The sequence below is a fragment of the Megascapheus bottae genome, chromosome 5 (assembly GCF_031878675.1).
Source record: "Megascapheus bottae isolate mThoBot1 chromosome 5, mThoBot2.hap1, whole genome shotgun sequence".
NCBI lineage: Eukaryota > Metazoa > Chordata > Mammalia > Rodentia > Geomyidae > Megascapheus > Megascapheus bottae.
Genome location: NC_143513.1, coordinates 7,845,160 through 7,871,498, shown reverse-complemented (window position 1 = coordinate 7,871,498; position 26,339 = coordinate 7,845,160). Strand labels below are relative to the sequence as shown.

At 44.3% G+C, this 26,339-nt stretch overlaps 1 protein-coding gene across 1 annotated transcript in view; it reads right to left on the bottom strand.

Moving 5' to 3' along the window:
* The window catches only part of Elmo1 (engulfment and cell motility 1), a 425,322-nt gene that overhangs the window by 330,342 nt on the left and 68,641 nt on the right, over window positions 1-26,339 (bottom strand). Inside the window, exon 3 of the mRNA XM_090332628.1 lies at window positions 17,517-17,664. Coding sequence (XP_090188754.1) covers window positions 17,517-17,594 — 78 coding nt within the window. The 5' untranslated portion in view covers window positions 17,595-17,664. The remainder of the gene's footprint in view (window positions 1-17,516; window positions 17,665-26,339) is intronic.

Below are 26,339 nucleotides of genomic sequence, written 5' to 3'. Positions count from 1 at the left end.
GCCCAGAAATGTTGAAACTCTTTCTGTGTTGGACATGAACTGACACTGTCTCCAAGTCCCCATCACAGGGACTGTGTCCACGTAGAGATCGAATCACAGATGAGAAACGGATGGCCAGGACAGGCAGAAAAAAACTGAGAAATGCAATGCGTGGCTCTGGATTTTCAGATACACCCAATAAAAAATTACATATACATACATACACACACACACACACACACACATACATATATATGCACCGACGTATACATATATGTGTGTGTCTGTGTATTTATGTGTATATCAACATAGAAGCAAGGTCTATGCCTGCCTCTCTGACATGGTCGGGTTAATTCACTTCCTAGTTCTGTCAACTTGTCTGCATCGTCATCTTCCGCTTCCTTAGTTTGCCCCACTGGAAGTCTCCACCATGCAGACCAAAGTTCTGACTCTCCCAGGGCTCTTAGCAATGTAAATCACTGTAAATTAAATAGAAATTAATTTAAAAGGTGAAAGACTTCAGAAGAGGAGAGGCCTCCTTTTCCCTCTCCTGTTACTGAAAGAGATTTTACTCCTCCAGAATATAATTGTGTTGGGCACAATGTCATTACTACTCTACTGGGGAATTCTGAGCATTGCCCATAGAATCTTTCCCAAGAGCCACGACAGCCCCTGGGCAACACCTCAACTCATTGTGCAGCAGACAACCCACGCTTCACCACCTCCATGCATTCAAGACAGTGTCTGCCTCAGCCCAGAAGGCTAAACATAGCTCCTGACAGAAGAGAAACCAAGAACATCTGTGTTTTCACATTTTTAGTTTATTTAAGTATTTTAGTCTGTGTTTGTTTTTAATGGTCGCCTAGGCTTTGTTCCTTCATGGGGTAAGATATGGACATGGTACAGACCAGAGGTACATGCGTAGGTAAAGTTCAATGAGCCACTCAGGAAACTGGCCTGTCCACTAGTCTGTTTATGCTAAAGTCTTCTCTGCTAGCTGTTTGAGAAAATTTACTTATTCATTTTTTGCTACTTCTTATTAGGACATTTATATAATATAGGGGAATTCATTATTATATTTCATAGATGGACAAAGTATACTTTGAACAAGGTCACCCCTCTGTTTTATTATCACATTCCCTTAACCTTCTGCTCAAAACAGTGTTGAGTGAGTTTCACTATGCTATCTTCATATATAGTGTATATGTGTGTGTGTGTGTGTGTATGCAGAATGTATCTATACCTACATATGTAAAGGTATGTATGTATCTGTCTACATCTATCTATCTATTCTTTATCTTACACATTACTCTACTGTCCCTATTTACATCCCTGCCCCACAACCAATCACCTTTGACCACAATGGCTTAACATTTATTTATTCCTTCTAAATTGGGGGTATTGTTCAGTGATACAAGATATACTCAGTATGCATGAGGTCCTGTGTTCAAAATCCAGCACCAAAAAAAGTTACCTCCTCTTTCAAGCTGTACTCTTGGACCCAATAACCATCTTCCCTTCACTCCCCTCCCACACTTAGCTTTAAGTGCTAGCACTTAAAGACTAGCCTTTTAGCTTTCACAGGTAAGTAAAAAGCTAATAATTTTAAGTGAGAAGATTCAGGAGTGGGGGCAAGGAGGGGTTCCTTGACATCCTGATTTGGTTTCCATTAGCACAAGAATGGAAGTGGTGCCAGAGGCCTACAGGGGTGTACACAATATTGGTTCTTAGGGAGGAGCTGTCAGCGGGTTACCACTCTCACTGTGAGCAAACTGGCAGACATGTGCTCACATCCAAATGGCAGAGGAGCTTTAGGAACAAAACCTTTCTCAGGAAACAACAACTTTGTACCTAGTTGCCATAGATCCCTCCAAAATGTCAGTACATAAGGTAAGTAAGGTCTATCAGAGACTCTCCCATTGTCAAATCTGACTTCTTGTACCCTGAAAAATAAAGCATCAATAACCAGGCTGGGATTTGATCTTAGATTACATGGAAGCAGAAGAGAAGGGGATTGTTGCTGAGGTAGGACAAGACTTTGAACACTATTGTTCCCTCTAATTCAGCTTCTTAGGTAAGGCTTCCCAGGGTGTACTGTGAGTTTAAAGTCTGATTCATAGATATAGAATCAAGTTTGAAAAGACAGATGTCTCTGGGATTCTATTGTATCTAGAATATTCTGAACTTGGATACATGGCATGAATAAAAACCACTGAAGTACAAAGCTTAGAGACTCAATGCAGAAAGATTAAAAAAAAAAAAAAGGGAGGGCCGGGAGTTTGGCCTAGTGGTAGAGTGCTTTGCATAGCATGCACGAAGACCGGGTTCGATTCCTTGGTACCACATACATAGAAAAAAGCCAGATGTGATGCTGAGGCTCAAGTGGTAGAGCTCTAGCCTTGAGAAAGTCCAAGGACAGTGCTCAGGCCCTGAGCTCAAGCCCAGGACTGGCAAAAAAAAAAAAAAAAAAAAAAAGGAAAGCCCTAAGGAATGGCAACTACCTGAATACCCACAATGGAGCTAAGCCAATTAAAATGATCGTTACATAAGAACCATGCAGTCTAGCCAATTAAAATGACTATTACCTAAGGACCATGCAGCTTAGCCAATTAAAATGAATGTAGAGACAGGGCTGGCCTTAGGATCCATTTTCTGGTTCTTTGGCTCCAATCAAATGTGAGCACCTCAATCACCCAGACCCTCATGCTAATAGTGTTTGCAGATCTGACCCTGGATTTCCATTGTCTTCTTTCATCAATGAGGGCAATGAGTTCATGGCCCTCATTGACTTAACTATTCTAAGTCCATGGTTCTGGTTCCAAACACTCTTAAATATTTCATTGTCGAAGCATTTTAACTCTCCTTGATTAACTGATGAAATATACAAGCCTAAGTCATCATCGTTCCCTGGGCTTCCATGTACCCCACCAGTATAGGAGGCCCTCCTACCTCCCCACCCCACCTCACCCCACCCCAATATCTTCCCTGGCTCTCACTGTGACTACACTGCAGCCCAGGAAACGTATGGACTTTGACTTTCATCTTCAATCTGGTTGTTTCCAGGTTATTTAGGCTTCCTGTATGTCATCCTTGCTATAACTTCTCATCCCCTCTCACCTGATCTCTTGACTGTCTCATCTCAAATGGGATGGTAGTTATAACACACACACACACACACACACACACACACACACACACACACACACACACAAATACATCCTGGAGCTTTTAATTCTACAAGGCCTTCCAGAGTACCAGCCCTTCTCCAGTACTGACTTCCATAACTTGTTGTTAAATCAACACAAGCTTCCATGGGTTTCTCAACTCTACTTGCCTACGAATGACGGTTCTTCCAGGCACATTTCCAGAAAACTTGTCATCTAATTTTGTTTTTCTTTTCTTGTGACACAGACATTTACAAGACACCAAGTCTCCTTATGACTCCTTCCATAGCCTTGTCTTCCATGTTCATTTCCAGACTCTTCCTACCACCTTTGTTCTCAGAATACCATCAGCAGATTCCTGAAAACAACCCTTAACTCATTGCTCATTCTCTCCCATCGCCATGCCAACTATAATTGGACAAAATTGCTCCCTCCGCCTCCCCAGTTTTGTTCATGCCTCTTTGTTGTAACATCCTCCATAGATTCTCAATGATGATCAGAAAGCTGAAATCTCTAAGTATGACATCCAGGGCCTTCCATCATCTGGTATCAGAAAATACTGTTCTATACAAATTCACCATACTTCTGCATAGGAAAAAGAAAAATCAGATAAAAATTCCATCTCTGCCATGTGCTTGGTTGAAATGTCTCTGTCCTTCTTTCTGCCCACCTTATACCAGTGAAATATTGTCCATGGCAGAGCTTCCTCCTCCCAGCCTTCCCCAGAGAGATGGAATTGTCCCAACTGTACTTAGCACAGAAACTGACTCACCACTGTGGGCTTTATGCCTCTCTCTCTCTTTTCTTTTTGTCCCTTAGAACAGAGTATCTTGATGCATCTCCATAACTCCCTAATCCTCTACCCTTTGGTCCTGACTACCACATGATGTAGAAGCTAAATGAAAAATGCCCAGATTTGCTCATGTGTGGGGCACGCGGGGGGGGGGGGGAGGGATGTTCTGGGTCCTAAACTTAGGGCCTGGGTGTTATCCTTGAGCTTATTTTATTTTATTGTGGGTCATAGGGCTTGAACTCTGGGCCTGGGTGCTGTTCCTGAGCTCTTCAGCTCAAGGCTACTGAGCCTCAGCCACACTCCCCATTTTCTAGTGGTTAATTGGAGATGAGTCTCTGTTCAGGGCCAGAAGTGTGGCCTAGTGGTTGTGAGCTCACCTAGCCTGCATGAAGCTCTGGGTTCGATTCCCTGCAACCACATATCTAGAAAAAGCCAGATGTGGTGCTGTGGCTCAAGTAGCAGAGTGCTAGCCTTGAACAAAAAGTGTCCAAGGACAGTGCCCAGGCCCTAAGTTCAAGGCCCAGGACAGGCCAAAAAAAAAAAAAAGACTCCATTCTTTAGTGCCCGGGCTGGCTTTGAAGCGAGATCCTCAGATTTCAGCCTCCTTAGTAGTGAGGATTACAGGTATGAGCCACCGCGCCTGGCTCCTTGAGCTTTTATTACTCAAGGCTAGCACTCTATCATTTGAGCTACAATTCTACTTCTAGCGTTTTGGTTTAAGTGGAGGTAAGAATCTGAAGGACTTTCTTCTTGGGCTGACTCTGAATAGCCACTGTCAGATTTCAGGCTCCAGAATACCTAGGATTACAGGTGGAGGCCACTGGTGCCTATCTATGTCTTTGCGTTTATGTAGTGGCATAAGGTAAATTTCAGAGGTGTGCTGGTTGTCCAGGCAGAGAAACCATGGTTCCTAATAAGAGGGTTACATGTGCTTCTTTTTTTTTTTCCTTTTCATATATTTTTTTATTGTACATGTGCTTCTTATATGTTTTTCTAAGGCTATTTGTCTATTGATAATTGTATGTGTATGCTGGTCCTAGGGCTGGAACTCGGGACGTAGGCACTGTCCCTGAGCTTTTGTTACTCCAGGTTAGCAATCTACCACTTCCAGTTTTCTGGTGGTTAATTGGAGAGAAGAGTGTCAGGGACTGTACAGCCCTTGCTGGCTTTGAACCATGATCCTTGATGTCAGCTTCCTGAGCAACTAGGATTACAGGTGTGAGCCACCAGCACTCCACAGAAAGCAAACTATTTTTAAGGAGAGCTTGAATCCATCAGTATGTTCCCTGTTTCCTACCACATGTGACACGGCTAGGCAGGTCCTAAGCAGCTCCCAGCCACAAGCTGGCAGACACAGGAAAACTGTCACTCCACTCCTTGAAGAATCAGTCTCTTGGGAATCACAGGAGGCTCGACTTGGAAGAACACTGTATAGCCAGCGAATGATAAAACAGATCAATACCACAGCCATGATCATGACAATTGTGCCAAATAGGTGAGCTGTCGTGGACTCTCTCCAGGAGCCAACACTGAGCAATGCTCCCTCGGAGACCATACTAGTCTAGTTCCACTGCTTTGTCTCTGCCTGCATCAACCCCTCAGTATGACAGGAACTCATTATTTGATCAATAAATTCCAAGTCAAGGTATTTCCCAGTGGTTGTATTTATGAACATATGCCTAGAAGCTTACACACAAAAAAACTGCTATCTTGCCAATTCTTCAAGGCCTGGCACACCCTGCATTATACATGGATAGTTTTCTGTAGCCTTACTGAGAAATCTGCCTTTTCCCTGGGGGCGGGGTGGGGAAGGCCTAAAAGGAAAAAAAAAAAAAAAACTTGAGCACACTGGTCCTTCTTGCATGTATTCCACAAACCTGCAAGGGAACGAAAAAATGAATTCCTTGACTCTACTGGAAAGTATCTTGATTTAGCATATTGGAGCAAAAGTATTTAAGTTTCCATAACGCATGTAATCTATAGCTAATCCGTAAGCCTACTTTTTACAAAGCCACCTTTTCGGCTTCAAAAGAGCTTGTTTTGCAGAACTAGTTTGCAAGTGGCCATGCTACTAAGTAGTCGTTCCCAAATCACAATTGGCTTTCCTGTTATCACAGAAGACCACCTTATAGCAAGTCTTTATTCTTCATTTTATATTATTTTGGGAATCTTTCTGTCTCTGTCTCTCTCTTTCTGTGTGTGTGTGTGTACCACTACTGGGCCTTGAAATCTCACTTAAGCTTTTTCAGTCATGCTTGACATTCTGCCACTTGAGCCACACCTTTACTTCCAGCTTTTGGTTAATTAATTGGAGACAGTCTCATGGACTTTTCTATTCAGGCTGGCTTCAAACAAACCTTCACCACTCCGCCTCATCAATAGTTAAGAGTACAGGCATGAAATACTAGTACCTGACTGGAAAAAAAAAAATTCATGTCTGCAAAACCATTTATTTGTTAAAGCCTGCATTTCTATGTGAATCTGATTGGCAATGTAATGATCATCGTTTTCAAGAATTTAGCTTTTGTTAAAAGGGCCTTTGTTTCTATCTTAGCTCTATTCCCCAAGAGTTCTTGATTTAACTAACAGAAGACAGTAAGTCAAGACACCAAATTTCCTAAGCAAAAGCTTTTCATAAAACAAAGAGATTGCTGAGAATGGCCACATTTGGGTTTTGGGGGTGGGGGTGTGTGTGGTTTTTTGGTTTTTGGTTTTTTTTTTGCAGTTTGTTTCTAAATCACATGTTTAGTTTACATGCCATTTGCTGGCATAACTCTCTTCCTTATAAAAGAGTGAGTCTCCTCCTCCTCTTCCTCCTCTTTTCTTTTTCTCTTCTTCATCCTCCTGCTTTTTTTCTCTCCCTCTTTCCTTCTCTTTCACCTTTAATAAAATTTTCTGTCATAAATTCCAGACATCTCCCATTCTGATCATAGTCACACCCAGCCCTTTGTCTTTTCTCTTTCTTGTTTTTGTTGTCGTTTTTCTTTTCTTTTTTTCTGTCTGTTGTGAGGCTTGAACTCAGGGCCTGGGAGCTATCTCTGAACTCTGTTTTGCTCAGAGCTAGCACTCTACCACTTAGAGCCACAGTTCAACTTCCCATTTTCTGGGGGTTAACTGGAGATAGGAATCTCATGGACTTTCCTGGCCAAGCTGTCTTTGAACCTTGATCCTCAGATCTCAGCCTCCTGAGTAGCTAGGATTACAGGCGTGAGCCACTAGTGCCCACCTAGCTAAGCCCCTTTCAACCTCTGTGTTTCTTCCTTGCTATAAGCCACATTCTCCTTTCACTTCCCTTCTGTGTCTTAGCCATCATGACCACTCCCCACTCAGGCACAGAGTCTCCTGGTGATCCCCTGGCTGTTAATTTAGGAGGTGATCAGGCCAGCCTAGCAGGAGGCTCCTTCCCAGGAGACTTGCTCTACTGTCCTTCATCAGCATCAATCCCCACCCCCCCACACACACCTACCCCCCAATCTCATCTCACCATGAAGGCAGCTCCTGGCCACTGAACCACCTGCTCCGGCCAGTCCACCTTGACAGTGCCCCCAGGACTTCACTCAGCCCCCAGGTACACCTCAGGGCTTTGCAGGCTGTAGCTGCCCATATCTCTCCCTTTATACCTGTGTGCTAAAGCTGGTGGCACCCTGCTGATAGGCCATATGCCTGTTAGTCTGCACAGTGCTGGTTCAGTTCTCTGCATTGATAACCACCAATACCCAATGTGCCACACCAGGAAAAAAGTCTGGGTTAGGCCTTGCCAATGTGTCTAAATTAGCAGATGAAATGCTCCAGCGACGCTAGAAAGCAAACAGGTACCAAAGAGCCATTTGAGATGCTTCCCTTTCTTTTGAGTGACTTTAGAATAAAAGCTTTTGATCCCATCCAGTCTAAGCATGAAGGTGAGACCTTATTCAAAAAAGTATAGCAAAGCATTGGTGGCTCATGCCTATACTCCAAGTTACTCAGAAGGCTGAGATCTAAGGATCATGGTTCAGAGCTAGCCCAAGCAGACAAATCCAAAAGACACTATCTCCAGTTAACTAGCAAAAAGCCAGAAGTAGAGCTGTAGTTCATGTGGTCATGCAACAACTTTGAGTGAAAAGTCAAGGGAAAGTTCTAGGGTCTGAGTTTAAGACCCAGTATTTTATATTATTTTATATTATAATATTGTAATATTTATTCATAACATAATAGTGTTATCTTGTAAATATTTTACATTATTCTATTACAGTATTATGATAATAATAAATAACAACAAACCAAAAAGGGCTCAAGATGTAGATTAAGCACCTGCCTAGCAAGCATGAAATCCTAAAATAAAATCCTGCTAAAATTAAAAAAAAATATTTAAGTCTCTTGAGATTGAATCCCAGCTTCTTCAGTCTCTGCCTTTGTAACATTAGACCTTTAACTTGCCTTCTCAACACTCCTGTTTTCTCTTCTATCCCTAGAAGTAAACACAATGGCACAAACAAATGAGGGTCACAAATGAGTTCTGCTCCTTAGACCTGATATGTACTAAGGTATTATATAATGGTACCTCCAAAGACATCCACTGACTTCTTACATGATCTGTCTGGACACCTCACGGGCCCCTTAAAAAATGATTGGTTAGCTGGGCACGGTGGCTCACACGTGTAATCCTAGCTACTCAGGAGGCTGAGATCTGAGGGCTGCCATTCAAAGCTAGTCCAGGCACTAAATTTTGTGAGACTCTTATCTCCAATTAACCACCAGAAACTTGGAAGTGGCGCCGTGGCTCCATCGGTAGGGCAATAGCCTTGAGCTGAAGAGCTCAGGGACAACACCCAGGCCCAGAGTTCAAGTCCCACATCCAAAAAAAAAAAAAATGACCAACCAAGGTTGCTCATACCCATAACCCTAGCTACTTAGGAGGCAGACATTGGGCAGATAACAGTTCAGGAACAGTCTGGGCAGGACGTTTTCAAGTTACCTTCACAATGAGAATTGGGTAAACTGGTACACCTGTGTTATCAACAACTAGAAGCTGAAATCAGGCAGATCACAGTCAGGAAGTGAGACCCTACCCTATTAAAGTAATACCACTGCTGCATGTGTGAAGCACCGTGGTGAAGCTCCTCAACAAGTACCATGAACTTGAACCAAAATAAACATCAGGAAGGTTAAACACGTCCTGTGTTTGGTGTAGGAACCAGTGTGAGGGGTGGGGAAAATGGAGAGGGTGAATGGAGTCAAAATGTTTTATAATGCATGTGTGAATATGAGCAATGAAGCATGTTGAGACTGATTTGGGAAGGAGGAGAGAGGATGAAGGCCAGTGGTGGAGAGAGTGAGTATGATCAGGTGTACTGTGTGTTATGGACATGTCAAACTAACAGCCAGTGCAAGCATTGATTAGAGGAGGGACTTAGCAAGAGAGCAGCACCTTCCTAGCAAGCAGGAAGCCCTGAGTTCAAACCTCAATACTGCCAAAAGAAGAAAAGAAAAAAAAAAATTGAGTATCTATTTCCACCTTCTTCCTTAATGTGACTGGCCTTTAAAAACTACCTTTTGTCCTTCACTCATCCTGCTTTTATTCTTAATGACATTTTCTTGTGTTTCGATAACTAGATTCTACCTACTTGGAAGAAGGAGTGCTCGCTAAGATACACTCACTTCTCCTGGGTGTAGCTAATACACATAGGTTAGGAACATATCTGTTATCAGATTTTTAGCTACTTTCCCCCTTTTTTCCCCTAATCTCTTTCTGACCTCTTTCCTGAGGCTCAGACAGGCTGCTGGAGGTGGAAGCTGCAAAATCTCACCCCCATTCACATCCTCCTCCGCCCTTTTAATTGCAAAACTCTTTTAAACACAAGTTTGAAAGGTTTGGGTCCTAGACTGTTAACAAAAAGCTTTTCTCTCGTGCTTTAAAAGAATTTGACAGATGCTTTATTCTGTCACGTTGAGGCAATAGGGCACAGCAAAGCACTTGGGTTTTCCTTTACTTTCATAGATGGAAATTTGTGAAACATATTTTGCACAGCAGTTATGAGTATTGTTGGCCCAGGAAGAAAAAAAACACAATTACCAAAACACTGAGAAAGGATGCTTAGACTGACGGCTGCTTACAGAAACTTTAAAATACAGTATAGGTCTTGAGAACCCATCCAGTTCTTACTCAGTCCTGACTTATTCTCTTCCAATGAATGAGCTGGTGACCACGCTCTGAGCCACATCACACTGGTCTGGAGAGGTCTGCTGAGTTGGGTGGAGTGTCTTAATAGCAACTTCACTAATATGAACGATGATGGAAAAACCACGCTTTCCTGAGGCAATGGTAGCTGGTTGTTTAGAAATCGAGCATTTTGACACCAGCTGTGATGTGAATCACAAACTGAAGACTCCAGTAATCATCAGAAATGACAGGAAGGGCTCATAGCTACCTCCCCAAGGCAGGAAGACCATGTTATCAGATTAACTTTGAAAACTGAAAGATGACAGGACAGGCCACTTTTTTTCCCCTTGAAGAATGCTGATTTATTTAAAAAATGATTTATGAAAAAAAGACTTGTTTCAAGCTTCATGAAACTAATTACACAGGAGATTTGCAACAAGATAAATTCAATCTTTGTGTCACAAAACTACTGGACTGTGAAGAGGGACAGAGGTATAACTGATTATGAGTTATGAGACATCACTAAATGAGTATGCTAAAGATAATCAGCAGATAGGCCTTTTCCTTTCTTTTTACTTTTGACAGTACTAGGGTCTGAATTCAAGGCCTTGTACTTGCTCAGCTTGCTTACTCAGCTGGCATTCTACCTACCCATTGAGCCATGCTTGCAGCCCAATGTTTCGCTGGCTATTTTGGAGTAAAGAGTCTTAGAGACTTTTCTGCCCATGCTGACTTTGAACCATGATGTTCCAAATCTCACCCTCCTGAATAGCTAGGATTATAAACATGAACCCCACACACACTCTTTTATAGAAACTATATTTCTCTTCATTTGGAAGAGAAACTCCAGCTGTCAAAGACAGACATAGAGAGATGAACAATACAAAACTGAAGCACTATCTGCATCAATGATGATTTTCAATGTGCCCCTGCCTCATTCCTATTTATCCCACCGCAATATTGCTACAGGAATCATTGTTTTCCCTAAAATTGCACCAGTTTCCTAATTTCTGTCTTCCTCTTTCTGAATCTTTGAATCTCAGTCTTCTCTAGAAAGTACTTGCAGATAGGTCTTACTGTCTTACTCCATGCCCTGGGTAATCCAGGGTTCACATGGAGTCAGTCCTGGTCTTGGTCGGCTTGCCTTCATCCACACCAAGCAACCTAATTATCTTCATCAAGGTCCTACAAGGAAGCTTGGCTTTGTTTATAAATGCCATATGAGACAAAGCAGGGTTCACAGAAATGACTGTCCACTCTAACAGGCCATCCAGCTGAGTAGATATGAGGAATTCAATTAAGTTTTCAAGGCAGAGTGGGGTCCAAGTTAAACTTCCATACAGGGTTAGAAAGTCTTGTCAACTACCAAGAAGCTGACGCTGGAAAGAAGACAGTAGTGAAAAAAATACTGAGATGAACAGGTGAATAGAGCAAATTAAGAAGTGAATTCAAGCTGGAAACAGTGCTGTATCTCTATAATCCAGGATGTTGGAAGGATCTAGACACTGCATTTCCAGAGCAGCCTATGTAAAAAGCCCCAAAGATTCCAACTCCACAGAAAAGAAAAAGCTAAGTATAGTGATGCATACCTCTCATCTAAGCTACGGAAGAAAGTATAAATAGGAGGATCACAGTCCAGAGTCCAGCTAAAGAACAAACAAGATCTTACCTCAAAATTAACCATAGCAAAAAGGGGGTTAGAGGCATGACTCAAGTGCTAGAGAGCTTTCATTTCAAACTCCACTACAGCAATAACAACAAAAAACAACAATAATAATATTTGGAAAATAAGTGAGTGTTCATTTCTCAGTCAACTTTCCCCCATTACGCTCATCTCTTTTTTACTACCTAGCAGACAAGGTTTATAAATGGAGGCACTAAATTCAGCTCATTGACAGGGTGGGAAGGAACAGAGGCCTCAAACAAATGCCCCTTTAAGGAGAGAGTAGCATGTCAAGCTGAACCAGAGCCCCAGCCCTAAAGAATAAAACCAGGGAGGTTTATAGGAAGGATCTATTCTAACAATGGCACAACCTCACCCTTCCCCCCAAAGCTCACCTAGCTTCAATCACACATGGGTGTTTATGAGAGAGAGAGAGAGAGAGAGAGAGAGAGAGAGAGAGAGAGAGAGAGAGAGACAGAGAGACAGAGAGACAGAGAGACAGAGACAGACACAGACAGAGAGACAGAGACAGACAAAGAGAGAGACAGAGATAGAGAGAGAGATACAGAAAGACAGAGATAGAGAGACAGAGACAGAGAGAGACAAGGAGAGACAGGGAGAGACAGAGACAGAGAGAGAAACAGAGAAACAGAAGAGAGAGAGAGAGAGAGAGAGAGAGAGAGAGAGAGAGAGAGAGAGAGAGAGAGAGGAAGGGAGGTGAGGCAAGCACATCATTCCTGGGCCTTGAACTCAGGACACAGGCACTGTTTTTAAGTTTCATTTTGCTCAAGGCCAGCATTTTACCACTTGAGCCACAGTACCACTTCCAGTTCAGTTTCATTTGCATGGCCTACTACCACTCAGCTGACTCTCCTAAAGAAAATACCAACACAATTCTTTTTTTTTTTTTTTTCCTTTTTCTCTTTGCCAGTCCTGGGGCTTGAAGTCAGGGCCTGGGCACTGTCCCTGACCTTCTTTTGCTCAAGGCTAGTGTTCTAATATTTGAGCCACAGTGCCCTTCTGGCTTTTTCCGCACATGTAGCACCAAGGAATTGAACCCAGGGCTTTATGTATGCTACACAAGCACTCTGCCACTAGGCCACACTCCCAGGTCTGGTAGCTACTATTCTCGAGAATACTACACCATATCCCTAGAACACTGTGAGTGCTGAGTACTATTAAGTGCTACTGAGAAGATTGTAGTAGGTTCCTGAGCATTTCATGATGTGGTCGATGATTCACTGCCTAGATAGCAGAGAATTTGAACCAAGACTCGTGTGTTTCTACAATCCTGGTTCTTGAACTCCAGCCAAATTTAGTTATTGCAACTGAGGGCACAAAGCCCAGGTGCCCAGAGGTCACACTCGAGAGGAAGAACGCTGCTGTTCTAGTCTCCAGCACAAAGTACACTGGTTTGTTTTTGCAGCACAAAAGTTTTAACTCAGGCCTTTGTGCTTTCTTGGCAGGCTCTCTACCATTTAAACCACACCCCCAGGCCTCTGTTTTACATTTTAATTATTTTTCAGATCTCCCATTTTTGCCTGGGGATGACCTCTGATCACAACCCTACCATGTATGCATGTTGCTAAGATCACAAGTGCACAACAAGAATCCTGGGCTGTTTACTGAGATGGGGCCTCATTAACTGAAGTCCAGACTCAACTGTAATCCTCTCTACACCTGAGTAGCTAGAAATTCCAGCGTAGCTGAGATTCCAGGGGTAGCCACTGGTCCAGGCCTTGAAATCTCCTGACAAACACTATCCAAAGTTCAATGTGCATGACTACAGTAAACAGTAGATGACCTTTCCACACCCATGATTTACATAGATCATGCTGAAATCCTAAGTGAACACTGAAACTTTCCACATCATCTACTCGTGAAAGGGAACATCTTCCTTCCTCTCTTACTTCTTCCTGTCTTACTTCTAATGCCAATATCCCCACCCATGCCACTTCTCTGTGGTTCCTTTGGGCCCAAGGCCACTTCAAGGTAAGTGCATATTCGAACCTAAATGCCATCTCAAATCTCACCCCAATCTCTCTGACTTCTCAACTTGTGCTCATTGTCTACTCTGCCAGAACTTCAACTTGGAATGAACATTACATCTTCCTCATCCTTCCTGTTTTATTCATTTCCAGTCCTGTTGCTTCAATCTGAGGCCCTGCTCTGAACTTTCCTCCTTATTCTGCCTGTGGCTAAGGAGGAAAGCAGATGATAATTGGACTGCGTGGAATATTCTTAAGCATCACACACAAAGGCCTAACTGAATTGATGGTCACTTGGGATACAGAGGAGCTAACAATGTCATAGAAATGAGTGGCTAAAAAAGCAAACTGGTACTTCATCCATTCATTAATCTATTGGGACTGAGATCTGAACCTGCGGTCTCGGTTGTTTGCTGATCAGATACTCTACTGCTGAGCTATGCCTCCAAATCATTGCAGACTTTTTGATGGGAAAGAGTGACAAGGAAGCTGGATGTGTTTTCTCAAAGGATTGGTGACTTCATTGGTAGCTGACTGTCCATTTACCAGGACAGACTGGCAGGAGGGCCAAATTGTTACAAGATTTTGAAAGGAGCTCTGACTGTATAAACAAACAAGCCAATCGACTATCCTCATTCCCACCAGGAGTGAGATTGCCCTATTTTGGTGGATATTGCCACTATCAACATGGCTGATCATACAGAAATCTCGAAATTCTCCCCACCACCCCATGCCATTTAAACATTTAAATATTGACTAAATACTGACTTTCTTTCATGGATTCAATTCTTAACTTAGCAGAACTTCCAATGGAAAGTGGGTTGACTCTGATTTCTCAATTGCTCCTTTTCAACCCAATCTGGGGATTCACATGTTTTATTCCTTTATTTCTTCAGTTATATTCTGGATCAGTTTCTTACTCATATTCTCCAAAATGCCAGTTTTCTCTTTGGCCTAATCCATTTCATGATGAAGTGCCTTACTGATTATTTTTTTCTTTTTGCCAGTCCTGGGGTTTGAACTAAGAGACTGGGCAATGTCCTCGTAATTTTTCAAGGCCAGTTCTTTACCACTTGAGCCACAGCACCACTTTTAGTACTGAGGAATAGAACCCAGGGCTTTGTGCATGCTAGGCAAGCATTCTACCTCTAAGCCATACTCCAGGCTGGCCTTATTGATTTTAAACAATTTTTATTATTTTCATTACATTTTACTTCTCCCGCGGAGGTTTTCTCTTTGAGATTTCTAATTGGCTCTTTTCAGGTTCAAACATTCGCTGTTTACACTGGAGTAGTTTGTGTTCATCATCTCCCACTTTGTTTGTTTTTATTGTTTGTTTGTTTTCTGGTGGATTTTTTTTGGAGGGGGGTGGTTAGTCATGGGGCTTGAACCCTGAGCCTGGATGCTGTCCCTGAACTCTTCAGCTCAAGGCTACTGCCCTACCCCCTGAACCACAGCATCACTTCTGGTTTTCTTTTAGTGGTTAATTGGGGATAAGAGTCTCATGGACTTTAGTGCCTGGGCTGGCTTTGAACCGAGAGCCTCAGATCTCATTCTCCTGAGTAACTAGGGTTACAGGCGTGAGCCATCACACCTGGTGACCATCTCCCACTTCTCTCGGTATGATTCCCTGTCCTTCAAAGTTCTCCCCTTGAGGAAGCTTTATCTTAATTTTGTAAGTTCTTTCTGTGTTCCTCCACCTGGGCCAATTAGAACATCAATAGGTATCATAAAGCGAGACCTCATTGATGGGATCGGGTAACACCTGACTGGACAGATAAGGAGAGGGAGAGAGAAAAATCTAGGAAGATGTCACAGAAGGAGATGGGTGGAAACTAACCTCCATAGCCATGGAATGGACCTTTGGGTTCCTATATTTAGAAGGCGGGCGTGTTACAAAGTAGAGTCTTACTAAATAGGCACAGGGAAGCCTGGATGCTTGTTGCTTCCAATTATCGAGCCTAAAGCACTTTGTTATACGAACCAGAAGAAGAAAGACATAGATTCACCAACATCGCTGTAGCACATACTATGCTGTTGAGTCCTAACAGCCTTTTAGTCATGGTTGCCTCCCTGCATGGAGTTCTGGGGCCTTGACTGAGAAATACAAGGGCATTTGAGGTTTGTAGCTTCTGTGTACCCAGAAAAGCACCCAATTTAGCTTCACATGGCCCCTTGAGGTGGAAATCCAACAAAAGGCAATAAAAGCCAAGGCAGAGGCCAAGAAGGAGCTATCAGATATGTCTGGCACAGTACCTTGGACAGACTTTGACAGTGCACCACAAATTTTATTGGTAAGAAACTCCTGGGGAGGCTCAGTGTCAGTGGCTCATGCCTGTAATCCTAGCATCTCAGGAGGTTGACATGTGAGAATCGAGGTTCAAAGCCAGCCCAGGCACAAAAGTCTGTGATACTCTCATCTCCAATTAAACACCAGAAAACGAGAAGTGGCGCCCAAACCCCGAGTCCCAGCCCCACAAACAACAACAACAAAAAATTAGATTTAATTTAATTTAAAAAATAAATGATGTTGGTCTGCTGATAACATCTCTTTGCCAACAAATCCCAGTTACACCTCTCTTTACATTCAAGCGTAAGCTTCAGAAATTGCCCTATAGTGTTTAATGATTCCTTTGAATTTTCACATTGCTTTATCACTCCTGCATTCAGTGACCTTCAACGAGTTAATATACCCAGGAACAAATATCATGTAATTTTGAAGCAGCATTGTGACCATAAAAACTAGAGTTGCCATGGTATTCAAATTGAAAAAAATGGAGGAAACCACCCAGAATCCTACATTAGAGGCTTTTTCAAACCTGTAAGTGGATATTAAGTCTCAACCTCTCTTTCCTTCCATCATGTACACAGACAGGGAAGGCAAAACTAAGCTTCAGAGACCATCTGTTACCCAGCAGAACCAGATCACGTGACCCTCCCACACCATTCAAGCCAAAGGATCTCTCACAACACAACCCTCTCTCACAAACCTTTAGGATATTTTTCATTCAGTAAATATTTCCTGAGTATCTTGTACACACAGAACAACCCGCTAGACAAATACATAGTAAATCTTACACTAGTAATAAAATTACAGCTGGCTAGGATCCAAGACTGGAGTCCCTCAATGTTAATGTCATTTGAAAGCTGTTAATATAAACAAGTAGCAATGCACTCATTCAACTACTTCTCCAACAAGTGAAGAATGATGAACCTGGACTGGACTAGTGGTTCACGCCTATAAATTCTAGCTACTCAGGAGGCTGAGATCGGACAATTATGGTTCAAAGCCAGCCCAGATAGGAAAGTCCATGAGACTTGTAGCTCCAGTCAACCTGCAAAAAGCTAGGAGTATGACTCAAATGGTAGAGTTGGGAGGGACTGATTCAAAATGCAAGGCCCTGAGTTCAAGTCACACTACTGGGACACATAAAACAAAATCTTTCTAAAGATTCAGACGATGAATGTTTACATTGTTGATAGTTAAAATAATGCACATCTTCCCGAATCACAGCAAGTGGAGCTTCACAGTCAGTAGCTTGGGGGCCGCATCCACGAATCCCTGTGCCAGCTCACAGCGGCAGACACAGCCCTAACAGAGCCACCACCCAGAAGAAGTGTGAAGAATAGATGAGCCCATCCACGGCCCACTGCAAACGGCACCTAGAAGGGACGCCACACTGTAGCTGTTACCTATCACACAGCCCTGTCAGCATAGCCCGAAAGAGAAAGGGGAAACATTTCCTCACAGGAAGGAAGCTGACGCCCCAACTGTGCCTGGATCACTAACCTGATCGATTTCCATGAGTTTGGGGTAGGCGTTGGGCCACTCTATGGCCACCTTGACGATGTCTGCCGGTGGCGGCATGGTCAGACCCTAAAATATCCACAGCCCACAGTGCAGGAGATCCTCCGGCCAGGGCCCCACGTGTCCACACCTAATGAGGATGACAAAGAGAAAGAGAAGTTGCTGGGTGTAAAGGCAGAGCGGGTTCTGCTTCGTCACTTCCTGTTTTCACCCCTGGTTTTGGCATGAGAGAAACGGCTCCTCTTTCCGCCTACAGGGGCACAACCCATAGCACCACCCGAAGCCAGGGGTGGGGTACTGTCTGGAGTCTAGGTCTCCCGGACATGCTGCTCGGAGGATCCGGCTTGTTGTATACCAAGTGACCTCTTAGGAGTGGGTCCTGGCTTTGAGCCCCCTACTCTGTCCAGATGTGCACAGCCTGCTTTGTCTGTCCATATACAAGAATCCCTACCCCATGCTCTCCAGACTGACAGACTGCCCCGGAAATCATGGCCAGGAAGCCACTGTTATTTAAAGCATTTTCTGTGTATTACACATAGATCTTTAAACTATAGCAACCAGGATGTCAGGAGGAAGGAAAAGGAAAAATACCCAGGAGTTCACACACACACACACACACACACACACACACACAGAGGCTCCAATGGATTGTCGCACAATGGCAGCTTCTAGGGAGGGGGAAAGCACACATGTGGCTGGAACAGCATTCAGCAGAGACCTTGGATTTTCACTATGTAGCATTGCTTGCACAAATTAGCTGGCCTCATCCTCCATTTGCCTCACCAACTTCTGGAGTTTTTAAACTGCTGAACATCATATGACCATGAGTGTGCTGATGCAGAGCAGAGTGCCTTTTCCCTCTGTGTGACATTCCTAGCCACCAGCCACTTCATTCCCCAGCCTCTTGCTCTGCAGCTATTCAAAGAGGCTCATTCTTTCTGCAGCCTTCTAGAAAGGCCCGAAAAACATTAGTACATTTCCCCTTCCTTTACTCTCTACTTGGTATTTTCAGTACAGAGTCTACATATTTGCGCACCACTTCAGAGGGAAAATCTTGGCTCCCTTCACCACCACAGGGAGTTCAAGCATGGAGGTTGGCTTTCCTGGGGGTGGTTCTGAGCTTCCCTCCTCTTCTTTCCTATGGACATTTTAAACAAGACAGCAGTATACAAATTCGTGCATATGTAATTTGGCACATGCAAAAGCATATCCATGTAATGTAGTCCCGGAAGTAAAACCACTGAGTGGAAAGAATATGTATAATTTGCTGGGCGTGGTGGCTCACACCTGTAATCCTACCTACTCAGAAGGCTGAGATCGGAGGATCAAGGTTCAAAGCCAGCCCAGACACAAAAGGACCTGAGACTCTTATCTCCAACTAGCCCCAAGAAAACAGGAAGTGGGGCTTGGCTCAAGGGTAGGGCAAGTAGCCTTGAGCTGGACAGCACAGTGGCAACACCCAGGCCTAGGGGTAGGTCGGTAGCCCTGAGCTGGAGAGCTCAGGGACAGCACCCAGGCCAAGTTGCAGCCCCATGACCACCCTGCCCCTCACCACCCCCCGAAAATATGGATAACTTTTATGATTATGATTATTATTGTTAGTAGTAGTAGTATTTTTAAATAGAACTAGTGTTTGAACTCAGGGACTGCAAATGTTAGCAATCTACTCTACCACTAGTCCTTCCAGTCCTTCCTCATGTTTTGTTTTGCACTGGTAGTTTTGCTGTTGTGTTTTTCAGCAATCCTCCCATTTTAGGCTTCCCATTGTAGTTGGGATGACAGGCCCATACTACTACACCCAACTTCTTCCCTTTAAATGGGTCCTGTGATTTTTTTTTTTTTAATCTTCCTAGGCTGGTACAGAACCTCAATTCTCCTGATCTCAAACTCCTACATAGCTAGGGTTACAGTGTGAACTACCACACTTAACCATTTCTAACTTCTGGTCATCATTTCCCAATGTCCCTCTAAGCATGTTTCTAGTAGTTTATACTCCTTCCAACAATGAATAGGGTTGCTGCCTACAACCTCACCAACCAGCAGATGTCAGGCTGAAGATCATGTAATCTCTTGTTCTTTCACCTCAAGTTTTTCTTACTGTGTGAGAGACTGAACATGTGGAGAATAGCCTCAAGTATTCTTCCATATAAACTCTCCAAATATTTTCACTTTTCTATTTCTTTTTTTTTTTTAACCAGTCTTGGGACTTGTACTCAGGGTCTGAGCACTGTCCTTGGGCTTTCTCAAGGCTAGAGATCTACCACTTGAGCCACAGATCCACTTCTGGCTTTTTTCTATGTACATGGTACCAAGGTATTGAACCTGGGTCTTCATGCATGCTAGGCAAACACTCTACCACTAGGCCAAACTTCTGGCCCCATCTTTTGCCTTTTTTTTTTTTTTTAGTGAGTCATGGGGCTTGAACTTGGCCTGAGCGCCGTCCCTGAGCTCTTCAGCTCAAGGCTACCGCTCTACCCTATAGGCAAGTCTCACTTCCCATTTTCTATGGGTTAATTGGAGTTAAGAGTCTCAGATTCTTTTGTGCCCAGGCTGGCTTTGAACCTTGATCCCCAGATCTCAGTCTTCTGAGTAGCTAGGATTACACCCCCCGGGCTATCTTTTGCTTTTTGTATGGGGATCTTAAAGCTACTTTTTGGAAACTGATCTCTCTCTCTCTCTTTTTTTTTTTTTTTTTTTTTTTGGCCAGTCCTGGGGCTTGAACACAGAGGTATAAATAATCAACCTCAGCTGAGCTGACAAGGAAAAGAACCAAAACAAAGTTGCTTTGCCCAATCCATGATCACCAACCAGTAAGGGCTGGTCCAGAGAGCAGCAGTCATCACTCATTCCACAAATAATTACGGAGCTTGCTTCCCCTAGGTGCCAGGTCTGTTCTCTGTGTGGACAACAGAGCAAGAGATCAAAGTATTTCATGGCAAGAAGGGGTATGGAGAACATAGTGTGGAAGAAGACTAAAGACTAGCCCTGTATCAGTGGCTGGATTGGCAGAGAAGATGTGGGGAGGCAGCAGACAAGAAGAATGCAGTTGTGAACAGAAAACTTGGGGACAGTTCCACAGAGAAGGCAATGTTTGAGTAAAGACCTAGATAAGGCAAGGAAGTGGGGCCTGTGGAGATCTGGAAAAATCATGTCTCTGGACAATGGAAGAGCATATGCAAAGGCCCTCAGGCAGGAACATACCTGGCACGTCTCTGAAACAGGTATATGCAGAGTCCAAGTAAGGCAGGACAAGAATAATACAATAATACATTCAGGGAGCAGCTGGGCCACAGATTCCTGAACCCCTAGAATACCACCATACACTGGTGACTTCTAGTGACCTCTGCAAAAGGAAGCTCATGCCTGCACACAGCTATTCACATTTGCCTGACAAACTGTACCGAATGATTTCTAGGTTTGCATTCTGTTTAGTAACTTTTATTTTCCAGGATAGTATTCTCAGGAAATAATGATTTGTCATGGCAACACTAACTGCTGCTTTGTTCATAATCCCCCACACCTGAGTATCCAGCAAAATAGGAACTATTTTATCTTCCCTGAATCTCACAAGCAAACAATCAGGCTGCCACTGCAGAGTCAGCATGCTGCTTAAAAGCCTGAGCACTTTCAGGAAAAAAGAAAAATGGATTCTAAAATGGATTTTAGTTGGACCACTGATTCTTTTTTTTTTGGGGGGGGGGGGGGGCTTGAACATGGCCTGGGCATTGTCCCTGAGCTCTTCAGCTCAAGGCTACCACCCTACGCTTGAGCCAAGCCCCGTTTCCTATTTTCTAGAGGTTAATTCTCGGACATAAGAGTCTGGGGTACTTTTGTGCTTGGGCTGGCTTTGAACCTTGGTCCTCAGATCTCAGTCTCCTGAGTAGCTAGGATTACAGGCATGAGCCACTACGCCCAGGTCTGGACCACTGATTCTAATTCACTTACAGCCCCTACGCCAAGAAATGGGATGTAATGTGGACACAAACTGTGTGAAGGCCACGCCACGTGATCCTGAGAGTGGACAAGAGATAACAGAAGACAAAATATACTTGGATCATCCTCCCCCACATGGGCAGAAAAGATTAAAATTACACCAAAATAGGTCATCTAACTTTCCAGGAATCAAAGCCCACAACTGTTCCTCTACTCTTAACTGGTATTCATTTCACCTAGACAGGTAAGGAAACTTGCTGAACCGGTGTGGTGCTGGTGTCTGGGTCTCCAAGGAGATTAAGAGGCTAGGAATGCACAAAGCCACCATTGAGAGAATCAGGAAGCCAGCCCTACCCCCTTGGGATTTCTTTAGCCACACCTCCTTAGGGCAGAGCACAGAGCTCTGCCAGCAGAACAATCACAAAGGCAAGGCTGGCACTGCCAGGGGTAAGGCGTAGGCACAAATCACACACAAATCACACACAGGAAGCTCCATTTCACTCTTGGTCCAGTCCTAAGTCGTTGCTGCTACACATCACCTTTGGCACAATGGGAAGCTGGGAATGTAATTCAGGAGGAAAAGGAGGGCACACGCCCTGCAAGGGCTGGCAGAATCACAGTCCATGCAAGGAAGAATGGGCATCACTCCCTCATCACTGCCACCCATTTTGACTGCTTCCCAGTGGTCTCCAAAGGCACCGTCATCCGTCATCCCAGATGCTAGGCTGGGAGACAGCAGGGCCTCTGTTGGAGGCCCCCAAAGAAATCATTTGGTATACAACATGACAGACACATAAGCTTTTCCTACACTTTTCAGACTGCCTCAGGGCCCTCTATCTGCAGTCATCATTTTGTGTGGCCCCTGAAAAATGTTTTAAATATCAAAATGATCCCTGGTAGCAAAGGGTCCCACACCCCATCCCCACAAGACACAGCACAAGGGTCAGGACCTCCCTCCTTGGAACTGCCATCAGGCCAATGGTCTCAAAAGGCCCGGCAATAAACACCAGCACTGGCCCGGTTCTTGGTCAGTTGCTGTAAGCAATGGACGTGTCCTTGGAAATCTGTAGCCAGAGTGTCCGTCTCCAGGCGTCCTTAGCTTTCCCCTGCCAAGCCATGTCAGGTGGCACTTGACTCTTGTCCTGGGACCATCTAAAGAAACTTCCAGAATCTGTCCACTGTTGAGTATCCAGAGCCAGGCATGCATCTGCTTCATGACTGACGTCTCCCAAGAATCACTGTCACAGGGGAAACCAAGTCCATTTCAATGGCCCTGGCTGACTTCAGTTGCCTAGTGAACATAAGCTACAGGGATCTAAGTGGGCAGCACGCTGGCTTTTCAGTTCTTATACAAATGAAAGAGCAAGTGTTGCTAAAGATGGAGGGGAAAAGGCTATTCTCAATCAGCTAGACACTGCAACCACTACCCCTTCTAAGTGGGAAGTACGTTAGGAAGATCGTGGCTCCAGGCTAAGCCAGACAATAAGCAGGACCCTATCTCAAAAATAATAGAGGAAGGGGCCAGGAACTTGGCCTAGTGGTTAAAGTGCTTGCCTAGCATGCACGAAGACCCGGGTTCCATTCCTTGGTACCACATATATAGAAAAAGCTGGAAGTAGTGCTGAGGCTCGAGTGGTAGAGTTCTAGCCTTGAGAAAGTCCAAGGACAGTGCTCAGGCCCTGAGCTCAAGCCCAGGACTGGCAAAAAAAAAAAATAAAATAGAGGAAAAAAAAAAGTTGGGGAATGGCGCCTGCCTAGAAAGCATGAGGCTTAGTGTTCAACACACACACACACACACACACACACACACACACACACGTGTGCACACACAAACACAGTGTATAAATTTACTTTACATATTAAGTTATTTGTTTAGAGTTGAGTAAATGAAGTATAGTAGAATCTTCTCACAGAACAGTTGGTTTCTAAAGTAACTGAGCGAGTTGGAGAGATCAACATGGGGCTGGGCTCTGACTCTGTCTCTATCAGGTACTGGGTGGCCATTGTGAGAACAGAGGAAGACCCAGGAGAGCGCTCTACACCTTCAGAGAGGAGGGGCCGCAATGAGAGATGCTTGCACTGGTGGCTCGTGCTTCTAATCCTTGCTACTCGGGAGACTGATTATCTGAGGATTGTAGTTCAAAGCCAGGCCAAGCAGGAAAGTCCATGAGACTCTTCATCTCCAATTGATCATAAAAAAAAAAAAAGCTGGGCGTGGTGGTTCACGCCTGTAATCCTAGCTACTCAGGAGGCTGAGATCTGAGGATCATGGTTCAAAGCCAGCCTAGGCACAAAAAAACCTGAGACTCTTATCTCTAATTAACCTCTAGAAAATGGGAAGTGGGGCTTGGCTCAAGGGTATGATGGTAGCCTTGAGCTTAAGAGCTCAGGGACAATGCCCTGATCCAGGGGTAGGGTGGCAGCCTTGAGCTGAAGAGCTCGGGGACAATGCCCTGACCCAGGGGTAGGGTGGCAGCCTTGAGTTGAAGAGCTCAGGGACAGCACCCAGGCTGAGTTCAAGCCATAAGTGGAGGTATGGTTCAAGTGGTAAAGTGCCAGCCTTGAGTGGAAAATCTAAGAGAAGAACACCCTGACCCTGAGGTCAAGTACCAGTACCAGCACAAAAAAGAGATGGGGAGCTAGGTGCTGATGGCTCACATCTATAATCCCAGTTACTCAGGAAGCTGAGATCTGAGGATCATGGTTCAAAGCCAGACCGAGCAGGAAAGTCCATATGACTCATCACCAATAAACAACTCAGAGAAGGTCAAAAGCGGTGCTCTGGCTCAAGGACAGCACGTAGGCTCTCAGTTCAGGCCCCAGGGCCAGCACCAGAAAGGGGTGAGGGGAGCAGGGAGATGGGGAAGGGAAGGTTCTTGGGGTCTATAAAGTAATGATGTGTACAAAAATGAATGTGTTCTCCTTTCTCTCTGAGAACCTCTAGGGCACTGGTTTCTTGCAGGATATACTTTAGGAAGTGACTATTGGTTTCCTCACATCTCAAAAAGACAGCTATAAAGGAGTCTTGGCTCTGGAACATGGCAGAGAAGAAATTTTCCTCAGTCCTGCATGGAATTCTCATCACCTGCATTTCCAGGAAATCAGCCCAAGACTTCTGAGTAACTTTCCACATCTGAGAAGACAGTAAAAACTCAATGATCTACAGCTTCTACTGAGCAGATGAACAGAAAAAGAAATGATGAAAGAAAAAAAAAAAAACAGTATATTCACATTTGGGGTCATTGGAATCGGAGACTTGCTGCCTTAAATGCATAGATAATGACCTGGGATTCACAGAAGTCTGTAGCTGGTCTCAAAGAAACCAGCCGCTAGCCATCTTCACAGCACACTGAACCAGCTCTGAGCCAGCTCTGAGCCAGAGTCACAAATAGTGGAGGAGTTCTCAAGATCACCAACATTCCATTTATACTGCTGTTGGTCATGGCAGCTAGAGCCATGCCCCTGCCAAACCCCGCCCCCTGACTTCCAGGTAAACAGGACTGTCTCCCAGGACAGCTGGGGCTGAAACACCACTAAGAATTTGTGACCAATACTGGCTATCTCTTTCTCAAAAGTTATCACTTCCTGAGCAAGCCCTGGCTCATAACCCCACAGGCCCTCTCCTCTCCTCTGGCTCTGTTTCAGAAAGTACCATCTATGCTGAGCACAAGTTGCCATGCCTGAGCTTCTCAGGAGGCTGAGATCTGAGGAGCCTGGTTCAAAACCAGTCCAAGCAGCAAAGTCTGTGAAACTCTTATCTCTAACCACCAAAGAGCTGAAAGTGAAGCTGTGGCTCCAGTGGTAGATGCTAGTCTACAAACCGAAGGGACTTCTGACCTCTCACCTCTGAAACTAGAAACAGCTGATCTAGGCCATCTTCCTGAGTCCTGATCCTGGCCCACCAAAGCTCTTTTCCATCTCTGGCCTACTGGTTTCTATGAGTTTCCTGAGGCAAGAAACCCTATCTCATTCATTTACACAGATGGTATGGAGAACAGATCAGTATTTTTCAGACAGGGGTGAGAATAAATGAATGAATCAAAGAGGGGGTGAATAAATGAATGAATCAATCAATTACTCCTTCAACCAAAGGATGCTGGTGGCTCAGGCCTATAATCCTAGTGTCTCAGGAAGCTGAGAGCTGAGGATCGTGGTTTGAAGCCAGCTGGTATAGAAAACTCTTCACAGATTCATCTCTGATTAACTAGCAAAAAGCCAAAAGTGGAGCTATGGCCCAAGAGCACCAGCATTGAGCAAAAAAGCTAAGGGACCACACCCTAGCCCTAAGTTCAAGTCCCTATATTGGCACAAAATATTTTTTTAATTAAGGTGAAGGAATATTCAAGCCAGTGATACATTTAAAAAATAAAAAAATCAGGATTCTTTGCCCAGGAAACCTTTAGGCCTTTCTGCAAGCAATGGAGTTAGCTCACTGGACAGAAATAGAAACAGGGTGCGGTGGATCAGAGGTAAAATGGGGCCTAGTCCAGATTCCTTTGCCTCCTGGAGAAATTCTGCCCACAGCAGCCAGGCCAAGCTCAGGGGCTGGGCCCCTCCCTTCGTTGGAGCCTTCTCTAAGCCAGGAATCAGCATTGCAACTGCAAAATTCATTATTTTTGAAAACTAATGCACAGACTTCCTCCTTCATTCTGCTTTTTGGAGATTTGCTTTTCAAATTTCCCTTTGACTGCTGAAGTGGTGGGTGACTTGTCCCCTCCTGCCAGCAGGACCAGTGCCCTGGGGTTTATGTGCACACATCACCACTGCACAGAGGCAGTGCTGGGGCCCAACTCCCTATCTCAAAACCCAGACACACAGCCACAGGAAACCCCGGAGAGTCTTTCCACCTCCTCACAGCCAAGCACTCTCAAA